General features: G+C 36.7%; 1 protein-coding gene across 1 annotated transcript in view; it reads left to right on the top strand.

The window, feature by feature from the left end:
* Positions 1-14,196, top strand: part of znf407 (zinc finger protein 407) — a 562,885-nt gene that overhangs the window by 324,422 nt on the left and 224,267 nt on the right. The window contains exons 6-7 of the mRNA XM_051935698.1: positions 1,400-1,483; positions 5,428-5,548. Coding sequence (XP_051791658.1) covers positions 1,400-1,483; positions 5,428-5,548 — 205 coding nt within the window. The remainder of the gene's footprint in view (positions 1-1,399; positions 1,484-5,427; positions 5,549-14,196) is intronic.

Genomic DNA, 14,196 nt, shown 5'->3' with positions numbered 1-14,196 from the left:
TTACCTTGTGCTACTGTGCTTTTGAATTGATAACAATTGTAACTTTTTATTTTCTCTCAGTGTCAATTCTTTTGTTAGTTAGTTTAAGTGTTTGTCTAATAAATAAGGAGAATTATTTGGGGGTGGGGGAACACTACAAACCTGGCCTTTTAAAGTGGTGCATGGATTGGGGGAAATTGGGGGGATGTTTTTTAAGGCAGATAGCTTAAAGGCGGAGTCTGTTTCAGTGACGGATTTTGCTGCTATTCACTACAAACATTTTAGCGAGTTATCCCCAGACGTGTATTCTCATTCAAGCATCACTTTTGTCTCCACGAGACCAGTTTTCCCCTAGACTGGAGGAAGATTTTGGCAGGTCCCATAAGTGAGAAATAATGTCGTAATGCAGATTTGCAGAGTAATGCTGACTTCTCACCTTGTTTCAATATGTAAAACAATCATAACCAGAACAGCTGGAAATATCATTTGGCCGTGGTGTGTTTAGTGATGTGGTATCTTTTTTTTAATGTATTTCTTTTGCTCTTCATTTTTGGAAAAAATACAGCGCTAATATTTCATTGTTTTTGTTGTGGATTGTGCAGCAAATCAATAGCACTCTAGCATTTTTCCTTAAAATTTAAACAAATGCACAAATACAAAGTCAACTGGGAAACTGTGACATCACAAATGGTAACTTCAAAAATCCCCGGAGAAGACATTTTTGCGTCTTCAATATTGTACTGCAGTTCCTCTAAGTGCTGCACCAAAACACCTTCTCAGGTCCTCCTAAGACAACTTGCTTATCAGTTCCAAGAAACAGCTGCAGCGTCTGCAAAACCCATCTTTTCAGTTAGTTCAGGGTGGGAGTGGGGACAATTTCACTGAAATGTTGCGGGGCATATTCTTGCAGTACTAGAAACATAGATTTTTTTTTCTCCTTGTTTGATACAACTCTTTTTTTTTTTTTTTTAAACCATTGAATTCTTTCTCTTAATCTGAGCAGATGAAGATTTGGGCATTACAGCAACACACACAATATTTTCCCCCATTTTATTCAGTTAATATAGAAGAGCCAGATGTATGAGAATTGTAGGCAGAAAAAAAACAGGATATGCATAAAAACTGTTCAAGTGCATAAAGCAGCCCCATCTGGAAGACATCTAACAGAAATGAAGTTGTACAAAACCATTCCATTGATAATAAAGCTAATTTTTATGGGTCTGACAAGTATGTAATTATGTTCAGTGGTGCTTTTCAGATTTTATCACAGTCAATAAACCGCAGTGGTAATTTCATTCCCATTTGACATATTTACATGGAAACATTTGATTGGAAGAATTAGTAACCCTGAAAGCCTTGATAGATATGTTTTAATGATCTGTGACCTCTGCAGTGTCTCATCTGTTTATTGTTACCCCAGGAGAGAAGTCGTTCCTGTGTGACCTCTGTGGCTTTGCAGGTGGCACCCGCCATGCTCTCACCAAACATCGGAGACAACATACAGGTGAGTTCTTCTCCTACCAAGCAGGTAGAATGGCTGTATAAGAGACCCTGAGGCAGTTGCCAGTTCAGTTATAGTTTATACTGCACCTCGGTTGGTACATATGTAATGCCATATAGCTACTATGTCAAGTATACTTTCATATTACTCTAAAAAAGAAAGTTAACCCTTTTAATGACATTTTTTGCTCATAGTCTTTAAAAAAAGGAAAGAAAAAAAAAGCTTGAGAGTCTGATTTTGATAACGCAAGCAAAAAAAGGTTGTATTTCATAGGAGAGCACTCAGCATTTTATCTTTTGGTTTTGCTTCAGTGACCTGAATGATTGGGTATATCTGGGATCATAATTAGAACCTGGGCCACCAGTCAAGAAAATGTACAGTAGTGGCTCACATGAGACTTTAGCAGCTATGAAATGATAGTCTGGAGAAACTGCTGTACCTTGAAAGTGGCAGAGGCTACTGTATCCTGTTAGCAGAGCTTATGTCCAAATAATCATTATACTGTATGTGACTTTGGCCTTATGATGTCATCTCTAATGTTATGTTAATTATCCTAATACCCTCTTACATAGATATGTATCTAAAACAGTTTTCATTACCAAAGTTTTTGCAAAAATTTCTTTTAGACTGTTATTTACAGTATTTAATCCTCTTCATGTATATTCAAAAAAGAGACAAAGATTTGTCCCAGGCTAGCTCACATTATTTCTCTATTAATGTAATGTGAGTAAAGAGAGTTTCTACAAATTGAATAAAAATCTTTAATTTGCTCTGCATCTACATATAGTGGGTTCAGTAAGTATTCAGACCCCTTCATTTTGTTCATCTTTTTGCTATGTTGCAGCTCTATGTTAAAGTCATTTACATTATTTTTTTCCTCATCAAACAATGCTGAATAACTCAGAATGTCAAAGCAAAAACAAGATTTTAGACATTTTCTATCAAGAGATGGTCCCACATTTGAACAGAAGCCAAGCCATGAGACTGAAGGAATTGCCTGTAGAGAATAGAGACAGGATTGTGCTGAGCCACAGATCTGGGGAAAGCTACAGAAAAATGTAAATAAAAATGTATGCAGTATTGAAGTTACCCAAGAACAAACTGGCCTCCATAATTATTAAATGGAAGAACCACAACCACGACTCTTCCAAGAGCTGACCTCCCAGACAAACTGAGTAATCATGATAGAAGTGCCTTGTTTAAAGAGGTGACCAAGAACTCCCTGGCAAATATGATGGCCTATATGATGTTGGAAGAAACTCCCAGAAACACTGCTATCACTGCAACACTCCACTGATCTGAACTTTTTGACATAGTGGCAAGACAGAAGCTTTTACTATGTCAAAGATAATGGAAGCCTGCTTGGAGTTTGCAAAAAGTCACCTCAAGAACTCTCAGACTATGAGAAACAGGATTCTCTGGTCTTATGAATCCAAGATTAGCATCATGTCTGAAGTAAATCAAGCACCACTCATCACTTGTGAAATACCATTCTAATTGTGAAGCATGGTAGTGGCAGCATCATGCTGTGGAGTAGTATTTCAGCTTCAGTGACCGATACACTAGACAAGGTTTAGGGAAAGCTGAACGGAGCAAAGTACATAGATATATCTATAATGAAAACTGCTCTAGAGCACTCAGACCTCAGATGGGGCCAAAAGGTTAAACTTCTAACAATGCAGTAACTCTATGCGCAAATCAAAAAAAACACCGGAATGGCTCAAGAACAACTCTGGACAAATGTCCCATCCAGAACTCTGACTTGAACCCAATCCAAATCTCTGAAGAAACCTGACAGACCTTGAGAGTATCCTCAGAGAAGAATGACAGAAAATCACCAAATCCAGGTGTACAAAAATGTCACATCAAAACCAAGACGACTCCAGTCTGGAATCGCTGCCAAAGATGTTTCATCTAAGCACTGAGTATAGTATCCGAATAATTGTGTTAATGTGACATTTAATTTTTCTTTATTTTTAATAAACTTAAAAAAATGTCTTCTTTTAGGTTTGTCATTCTTGGGTTTTAAGTGATGCTTGATATGGGGAAAAATACATTGAAATGTTTGTAGCACTGCAACATAACAAAATCTGAATAAACTATTATTATAGTTAGTAATTATTAATTTCAAGATTCAGCTTGTAGAGGTATATAAAGCCAAAGAGTAGAGCACAGTAGTAGTATTTGGAGGCCTACTTGACACTCACACATTGTATGAAAGGTTGACTGGGCATTGGATCATATATTGTGTCATATTCAGTCCTCACATAGTTGCATTTCTGGGCTATGAGGAAATACTGAAAAAGTTGATTTTGGAGATTAAAGTGAAGCATAACCATGGAGGGAATTAGCTGGTTAAGTGACTTATATTTATATTTAAAATGAGTATTTCATCTGCAAGGAGGCAAAGTGTGAGGCTTGTAATAGTAAATTTCAAGTTATTGTTGCATGCAGTGGACCATATTTTACCAAACAGAGTTATAGATAATTATTATGCTTGGAAAAATTTCTAATCTTAACTTGAGAAGTCAAGCAAAATTACACATGTTTATTGGCCAACTGAACAGAATACAGTATGCAAGCATTTGAGACAGCCAAGACCCCCTCTTCAGGCAAGATGTAGTATAGAAACTGGATGTTCCTGTCTTTATATAGACATTAGGATAGAGGCAGCATTGGAAAACTTTTAAGTGGGTCATCTCCAATGTAAAAAATTAAAAGACCTCTCCAGTCATACGATTCATTTAGCAGGAGAGTAAAACAATGTATAGACAGGATACATAGCTTCAGACAAAAAAGGAGACATGAGATAGAACTGAGGTAAAAGGAGTCAAAATGGAGAATTTAGTTTGAAAAGCATGTTAAATGATATCTTTCTAGCCTTGTTTTAATTCTTTCAAGACTTTATATTTTATGGGACTGATGCCTTTATATAGGCGACTTACAACATTTAAGATATGATTGGTTACATTTCTTTTGTCTTTCCAATTAAGCACAGGCAGATGAAGTGACTAGCTTATGATCACACGGAGGTGTCAGTAATGGGATTTAAACCTACAACCTTAACCACTATGCAACACTGTCTGCCTTTTTTGCTAGAATGAGTATGATCTAAATGGAGCACAACAATATAATTAAAGTAACTAATATACTTTTAAATTACAAAAAAAAAGGTCAGGACACTACTTGGAAGATCTGAGCCCATTATGTGACTCTGCTGAGATCTCTGCTTAAGCTCAAGAGGAGACACTTGTGAGAATACTGGGGAGTTTCTTTCTCAGGTGGAAAATCTGAGAAGCAGGGGACAAAAGAAAATGTCTTCATTTTATTTCTTTTTGATCTAATAGTTGTCAAGGAGAAACCAAAAAGATATTAAGGAGATCTTTTTTTGGATTTTTTTAGGCACACTCACACTCAGTCACACACTGTTGCCAGTGAACCTGATCTTCACATCTTAGGTTAACCAGAACACCTTGGGGAAAACAACATACAAATTCAAACAGAATATGTAAACTCCATGCAGTGGTGAGATGCAAGATTTGACTGATTTTCAGTGTGCTCACCATTGAGCCACTGGGATGCCAAGTGTATCCATTATTATGAGAAGCCATGCATTGCTTAATCTTAAATAGGTCTTTCTTCATAGTTCTCTTAGTTTTTGCTGTGATAGGCATGCAAGATAAACATTGGGAATTCGATACATCACATTGCTATTTTGTCTATGCACTTTTTCCTTTGTGGACTACATAGCATTACTTCATTGTGCGCTAAGATGTTGGTTCACTTAACAATCAAGTCCTTTGTGAAGTAAGTATTTGTTGTCTTAAACGGTTTTAATTAAATCTTTCTGAATGCATAAACTCACAGATTCAATATTGCTGTACCTCCTAATTCTTCACTCAGATATTTTCTTAAAAGTGTTCATTTTTTACCTTGTTTTCATGCAGGTGAGAAACCTTTTAAATGTGACCTGTGCAATTTTGCTTCAACGACACAGTCCCATCTGACGAGGCACAAACGTGTTCACACTGGAGAGAAGCCGTACAGGTGCCCATGGTGTGACTACAGGTAATGGCTCATTAGCAGCAGGGAGGTGATGGGAGCAGCTCAGGGGTTATATGATCATGAGCCTCATTGTCAAATGGCATTAGAAATTCCCCATCATTAAAATGTAATCAAAGCATTAGTAATTACACATTAAATTAGCAGTGAAATTGGAAAACTTTTTCAATATTATGGTTTTATTTAAAATGTATATTAGTACTTTCGACAGAAATACAGCGTGTGCCTGTTCATGAAAATTTATTCTTATTTTTTTATTATATTTTTTCACTCCTGTTACAATGATGTGAAGAACTGTCTAAACTATTAAGTAGAAATATTTGTCCCCTTAAAACTTTTCATCTGTCTCTATAGATTGCAGTTAACTAATAATAACTTAACAAGTGTCATATAGTGTATAGTACCAGTGATGCATAATAAATGTGGACAAACAGTGAATTCAGAAAGGATTCAAAAAGTATTCAGACACCTCTCTTTCCTGCAAACTTTATTGTATTGTAGATTTCATTTTAAATGGAGAAATCTCCTCTTTTTGCCTATTGATATACACTCAGTAACCCATAATGACAAAGTGAAAACATGATTTCAGAATCGTTTGCCAATTTATTACAAATCAAAAGCTGAAATCTGTCATTCATATCAGTATTCAGACCCTTAATTCAGTACTTTGTAGAAACCTCTTTGGCTTCTACAGCATCTTCTTAGGTAAGTCTGTACAAGCTTTACCCACCTGGATTTTGGACAGTTTATCCTGTTATTTGTGGCTGATCCTCTCAAGCTCTGTTAGATTTGATGTGGAAGAATCTGTAAATAGCCTGTGTAATTCAAAGTAATGTCTCTGATCAGCAGTCTGTCCACAACTAACAAACTGTTCATGAACAAATCCATCAATGTTGGAAAAACACAGTCAACATTGGCTACTGAAAATCTGCTATGGTGACTTAATCGAAAAAATTGACCAAATCACAAGATTGTAGAATAAATGCCAGAACTATGCACTTGAACAACTCATCAAGATGACTCTTTGTGGATTGTAGGCTTACAATACAAGTGGCATATTTAATAACTTCACCCTACTCACACGATATTGTCCAATTCTGTGAATTTTTGGGTCCTATCTTGTAATTAGGTAAATGATAATAAAGAGCAAACACAAATGGTGCATTTTCTCTTTAGCATTGTTAGATTCTAACTGTGTTCTCTTGTAGTATAAAAAATATATTTTTATTTTCCCTGGGTATGGTTTCTGTCTTATTCTATATCTCTTCTTTCTTATTTTATATACCTTTTAGATACTCTACAGACAAAAACGTCTATAGATATAACACAAACCCTCAACTAATCTGAAGTAATGTTTGACAAGGGCATCACATTTTAGTGGCATTCATCTTGTTGCAGCAAGCAACCAACATTTTCATTGTTTTTAAATAGTTAAGAGATCATCAACCCTCATCTAAATACAGCAGGCCAGTTCTTAGTAAGCCAAGTGGGTGCTTAAAAAAAAAATGAATGTGATTACACAACAATTAAGTAATCGACACCTATTAACCCAGCACCAAGTGCTCCAAACATATGCACAGTGCAAGTGCATTTGCAAGTGGCAGCCATCTACCCTCAGACGGCTGTGTGCCAAAAAATCAACCCACTCAGCCATATGGGCACATGTTAATGCACAAGCAGGGTACGATTCACTAGACAATGGTAGCTGTACACATCTGAACTGTATATTTCAAAATTATTCTTGTAGGATTTATTCATATCCTGCTGAAATTTTGCAGATGCAAAATTATATATATATACGATATTGTGTATTTTTTTTCTAAAATAGAATGTGAAAAACCTATTTCTGCTTTTCATGCCATGCTGAATTATTCACACCCCAGCAATCACCTTTTGACTTGATCTGAATAAGAAGAGGACTCCTGTTTTATGTCAAGGGAAATTCATCAGCAGCTGTCTGACCTGCACACAAAGCATTCTTTATCATTATATATACTATATTCATATACAGCTCCTGTTCAAAAAGATGAAAGTGGCTGGTTTAAAAGAAACAGAAGTATTAAAGCAGAAACGTACACTAAGTTGTTGTTCATATATTAATTAAGTAAATTTTATCCCACTGTTCTTATAAAATGATGTACTTGCCTATAAAAAGGACTTCTTTAGCTAAATGGCTTTGATGGAGGGGCTTAATAGATGTGTAGTCCACTATGCTTTCTGCATGGAATAGCATTTGTGCCAAATTAAATTAAAATAAATAAATAAATAAGGCCAATACGAAGTAAAAAATCACATAAAAATACACTTATATAAAAATGAGTAATTAAATTGCCAAAAATGCATCTCTCTATTATCTATATATATAAAATCCCTTTGTGCGTCCAGGTGTCTGTGTGTGGGTGTCTTCTGGTGAAGTACGCATGCGCGGGGCACGGTGCTATGCGCGATATTACTGTCAGAGAAAGTTAGAGGCGTTTTATGGAAATACAAACCAGTATTACTGCGAGAGGAAATTAAAGGTACATAATACAGTGACGCATATTACAGCCACATACAAGCCAGTATTACTGTCAGAGGAGATTAAAGGCATATTACCGACGCGCATGCCTGTATTACCGACAGAGAAAATTAAAGGTATATTACGGACGTACAAGCCAGCAGACGTACAAGACGGTATCCTTGAATAAGGGCGCGCACAAAAAGGCGACCCTCAAAAGGACGACCTCAATTGGGCGCAGCGAATAAAGGCACGCGTAAATAAAGATCTGCACCTGTTGCTCTTCACATATTCCAGAGCCATTTGAACTAAATTATCTACGCGCCCTTATTGAATAGAGCCGTACAAGACAGTATTACTGTCACAGAAAATTAAAGACGCACAATACACGGCGGCAGCCCACGAAGAACGGTCAGCTCAGCAAGTAAACATCAACAAAAGAAAGGCTGAAAGAAAGAAAAATACGACCAACAAAAGAATGAGGTCAAAGTCCCTTGCCATTTAATATAGACTGTTCCTACTAATGTTTATGCACTACTGTTCTAGCGCCCGTTATTGTAACGGGCTAAATGACTAGTACTGATATAATAAAGAACTTTGAACAAGTTGTAAATACTTCAGTTGTGACTAATCAGAATGACCTAAGAGGTAGTAAAGTGAGGGTTGGTATCACCACTTCTAGCTGCTTTACCATCAACATTGGTATGAACGACCAATAATGTGGCAACAGCAAAAGATAAGTAAGACACACAAAACAAAGCCAAACCCTAATAAAGGACATCTTCCTGGTCTTTTACATTATTTGGCCTCAAACCACTCAGTTACATGTCATCTTTTTACCACAAAGTGACACAGACCTTTTAATTGATGATCATTAATGGTGACATCAGAATAAATGTTGAATTCCTGGAGATGTGATGTTACACTCATCAGTTTGTTACATCCATTGCCATACACAAAGGTAGGAAAAAAAGAAGGCAAATTGGACCCGATATAAAGTTTTGGACCTTTTTCTACTGTAATTTCTGTACATGATTTATTATTTGCACATGTCTCCATAATTTTTCAGTATATGCATATGTCTGATGGTGGTGGTGCTGCTTCTTGTTCTAATATTCGGTAGGGGTGGCAAGGCTGGGGTCTTAAACCCTCCTTGATTATTTGACAGGCTAATCACTATCACTTATGTTGTGTCAACTTACTAATAATTTATAGTTTTTAGTAGTTCATTCTTATTCTCAGGAATACTAGTTAGGTGAACACATCATGCACATCCAAATAAATAGGCATATATTGTACTTGTCCTCAGCCAAGTTTCACATTTTTCATAACTTTTCCACACTGAAATGTGTTACATGTAATGTTATAGCAATAAGAAGGGCTCATCGTATACCATGAAAAATCTCTAAAAATGTGAAATTTAATTGCCAACAGGGTTGAAAGCAATTAAGACTGTAATATTGCATTAATTTTCCCTATGTTAACTTTAAGAAAGTTTAATGCTCTTTGAAGCCAGTTACTGACTAGGCTAATGAAACATCAACATGAATGGAAAAACCCGTATTACAGTCCAGCATAAGATAAATGCATCTAAAACACTAATGACCTGCTTGTTTAACACTTCATAGGCTCAATGGAGTGTAGGTTTAGTAGTAGTACAGAAGTAAACACAACAATTTTATTCAATTTAAAAACCAATTATGTGTCCTTCTGCACTGGAATGGGCATGCACTGTGTTAAAACGCATAATGAATAGATATACTGCTTAGCAAAGCAACATTTCAAAAGAATGGTTACTTAACAACTGGAGAAACGGAAGTATGTTTTGGTGGATCGAGTAGGGGATCCTAGAGCGGCAATTACAGGCTTCTCATCCACTTTCTACTTTCTTTGTAAACATTTTTCATGTAGTAATGGGGTAAAAATAATAGCGAAAAATCAAAAACACAACACTTTTAAGCAACCAAGAGAACATAACGCTGCCCTAAGATGCGACAGCCGGCTGGTGGGCAATTTAAAGTTTTGCTGGTGCTTTTTACATTTTTTTTAATGCAATTTCAGAATATGAGGGTTTTGGTGTGGATAGTCAACTCTGAATGCATGTATAACATTAGTTTTCAGATAAAGTGATTACAAATAGTGAATGGATTGGTATACAGTTAAGTAGTAAAAACCTGCAATATGAAGTAAAAGTTGAAAAAGTGATATCATTAACTGTTTTGCCACAGTAGTTCCAATCTAAAATCATTAATGAAAAGACGGCAATACTGAAAAAAAAATCACTTGGTTTTTTGGGGGGAATCATGCACCCCCTTTGTATCCCCTGCCGACACCTATGGAGCTGACAGGGAGAGGCTTGTGCATACAGATCCAGGGTTGTTGTGACTGCCAACAGTGTATCTACTAAATACTTACTTGAGTAGTGTGAATACTTATGAGATAAATGATTTTGTGCTTTATATTTTTAGTTAATTTAGACTACTTTGCAGAGATCTGTTTTCACTTGGACGTGAAGGGGTCATTTTCTGTTGATCAGTGTCAAAAACATCAATTCAGTCCAATATTATTCAGAGTAAAATATGAAAACTTCCATGTGGGAGGAATACTTTTTATAGGTATTATAGGTATGATAATGTGTCATTTAGTTTGTAATTGAGGTTAACGATAGGAACACATTTGCTTGGACTTGTAACTAATCCATGTCCTAATACTGAAAATTCATATATTTCATTTTGATATTACTTACATAATAATTGATGGATTTTTCTAACAATGCATGTTAACTACTTTAAATGTAAATTGGGATATTTTGATCAACCTCATTTCTCTGTGTGTATAACTGTGTGCTCAGAGACCGACTACTATTTACAGATTACTGCATTCAAATAACTTATTCAAAGCCAAATTAACATTTTGCTTGCTTAAGGCTATAAAGCTCAGGGTTTTTGACCCCTGCTGATAAGTAAATCTAGACATGAAAATTTAACACAGGCAGTAGAAATTTAGAGCCCCTTTGTAACACGTAGCCTGTGTTGTCTCCAGTGTGGGTGTATTGATATTAATCTTTTTAGTGTGTTTAAGGACCTATATGTAAACTAGTTAAATAGATTTGGGTAAATTAGATGTCTTTTATGAGCTTAATTTAAATTGTCAGTGCTCCAGCCCAATTATTTAACCAGCACTCTTTATTTCAATGGAGTCGTCACATTTGACATGGTGCTTCTTATAAAGAAGTACATGTTGGCATCAGGATAGCCTTATTAAGCTGTCAAGGTGTCAAAAAGCCATCACTTTTCAAACAAATAATATAAAATTATGAGCCGCATGGCACTCATAACATGCAATTTTTCATTTTACATTTTATGCATTATTTCTTTGTGTCTTGTCATAGGCGTGAGGACGTGCTTGTGAAAAGCTTACAGGTGTTACTATGCTGTTGGTGTGTGTATTTGATTAAGTAGTAAAGCAAAGGCAGTTTCAGGAAATTATGAACATGTTAATTAACAATAATTTATATAGGAGAAAGTTGGGGGACAGCCAAAAAATTTTTTTTTTCAGTTTACATGAAATTAAATTCAAACCATTGTAAACTTTTAGAAGAATAAATTGACCTTGATAGAATAAAGATAAAAAAAGATGTTAGTTCTAAATCTTACTCATGCACATGCTTTACTATCGATGATGCAATATAAAATAGCCATTGAATTTTTGAACACGTATTAAAGACAAAATTTGTTTTCTCAGAAGAGCGACAGTATTGCAGAATTAAAGATGAAAGGAGGGGATGATTGTGCAAAATAAAATAAAGGGAGAGTGACTGGTCCCGTTTTATATACAAATCAGAAATAATTTAGACTTTCTTTTATATACACTGGGGAAATAAGTATTCAACCTGTCAGCATTTTTCTCCTTAAACGTGTCTCTAATGCAGTTATGCACTAGAAATTTAGACCAGACATTGGTGTTAACTCCCTAAAACAGCACAGCCAAAGAAAGTGTAGCACTTCAATCCATAAAAAAGTTATGTTCCACAAAGTAGAATGTATGCATGGCATAATGTACAGGTGTTTTCGAGATATGTGCAGGCACTGTAGCCCTTAATTGACTGAATTTAGTAAGTAGTTCCTACAAACTTCTATTTCATGGTCACAGGGGCAATGAGTTCTTAATAACAAATGTGTTCTCGTAGGTGATTGGTAGACGCTCTGATCTTCTAGGACAGTGTGTCATAACAGTAAAATATGACTTAAGCACATTTATGATGTTAAAAGACAGGTGGTTAAAATTATCTCTAAGATCCTCAGTTATATTCATTTTACCATTACTACTCAGTAAAGGAAATTACAATTTCAAAACTTACTTTGTGGAAGGCTTTATGTGTAAATGCCCTACAGCCAAAAACACATTTCATGATGTGAGAATTGTATGTAGTAGTAAATAGTAAATACCAATGACAAGGTTACCCAGTGACGGATTGGTACTCTGTCCTGGACTGTTCTGCAAATTTTGCCCAGCACACCAGGAATAGACTCTGGCCCCTGGCAACCCAGAAATGGATTAAGTGAATTAGACAATGTATTTATGCATATATGTACAGACAGGTGAAAAAGTAACTACACCCTATGGAGATTGCTGACTATTTCAACATATCTGAAAAGACAAACATTAGATCTTCAAGCAAACAGTGCATACAGATAAAGGTGATATACTTGAACAAATGACATAAAATTGACATGATGCATTCATTCTCATGGTCTAAATTTAAAAAAAATGCGAATTTGTGAAATGAAAAAAGTAAGTACATCCCGTTCCAGATTAGGTGTCAATGATTAAGACCTCCTTGAAATCAATGATTCCACTCTAAGGAAATTTATCTTCAAGTGGTACAGTCTTCAAAGGATTGGCCCACCCAGCAAGTTAAACCTAAGAGCAGACTGGTTGATACTAAAAGAAATCTACAAAATCCCCAAAAGTTAATTCTGAGATCTGGAAGTAACTCTTGCAGATCTGGAAGTTGGTGTCAAAGTGCATGCTCTATAAACCGAAAAGAGATTACACAAATCTGATCTGCAAGCAAGATGTGCCAGGAAAAAGCCTTTGCTGTTTAAAAAGAACATTAGAGCAAGACCATAGCATGCCGTTGAACATCTAGGCAATAACTAGGCAAAGACAATTTGCTTTAGGACGGGTGAATCAAAGATAGTGTTATTTATATAGATGCCATCATCTATATGCTACACCGATCCCTCTCCCACTTGGACAGAGGCAGTGGTGCTGTAAGAATTATGTTTCTAGACTTCTGTAGCGCCTTCAACACAATCCAACCTCTGCTCCTTAGGGACAAGCTGACAGAGATGGGAATAGATTCATACCTAGTGGCATGGATCGTGGAATATCTTAAAGACAGACCTCAGTATGTCACAAGGGACTGTACTTTCTCCGGTCCTGTTCAGCCTATATACATCGGACTTCCAATACAACTCAGAGTCCTGCCACGTGCAAAAGTTTGCTGATGACACTGCTATCGTGGGCTGCATCAGGAGTGGGCAGGAGGAGGAGTATAGGGACCTAATCAATGAGTTTGTTAAATGGTGCGACTCAAACCACCTACACCTGAACACCAGCAAAACCAAGGAGCTGGTGGTGGATTTTAGGAGGCCCAGACCCCTCATGGACCCCGTGATCATCAGAGGTGACTGTGTGCAGATGGTGCAGACCTATAAATACCTGGGAGTGCAGCTGGATGATAAATTAGACTGGACTGCCAATACTGATGCTCTGTGTAAGAAAGGACAGAGCCGGTTATACTTCCTTAGAAGGCTGGCGTCCTTCAACATCTGCAATAAGATGCTGCAGATGTTCTATCAGACGGTTGTGGCGAGCGCCCTCTTCTACGCGGTGGTGTGCTGGGGAGGCAGCATTAAGAAGAAAGACGCCTCACGCCTGGACAAACTGGTGAGGAAGGCAGGCTCTATTGTTGTCATGGAGCTGGACAGTCTGACATCTGTGGCAGAGCGACGAGCGCTCAGCAGGCTCCTATCAATTATGGAAAATCCACTGCATCCACTAAACAGGATCATCTCCAGACAGAAGAGCAGCTTCAGCGACAGACTGCTGTCACCGTCCTGCTCCACTGATAGACTGAGGAGATCATTCC

Source organism: Erpetoichthys calabaricus, chromosome 13 (assembly GCF_900747795.2).
Source record: "Erpetoichthys calabaricus chromosome 13, fErpCal1.3, whole genome shotgun sequence".
Lineage (NCBI taxonomy): Eukaryota > Metazoa > Chordata > Cladistia > Polypteriformes > Polypteridae > Erpetoichthys > Erpetoichthys calabaricus.
The sequence above is the reverse complement of the archived record's forward strand: the minus strand, read 5'-3'. Positions and strand labels throughout refer to the sequence as shown.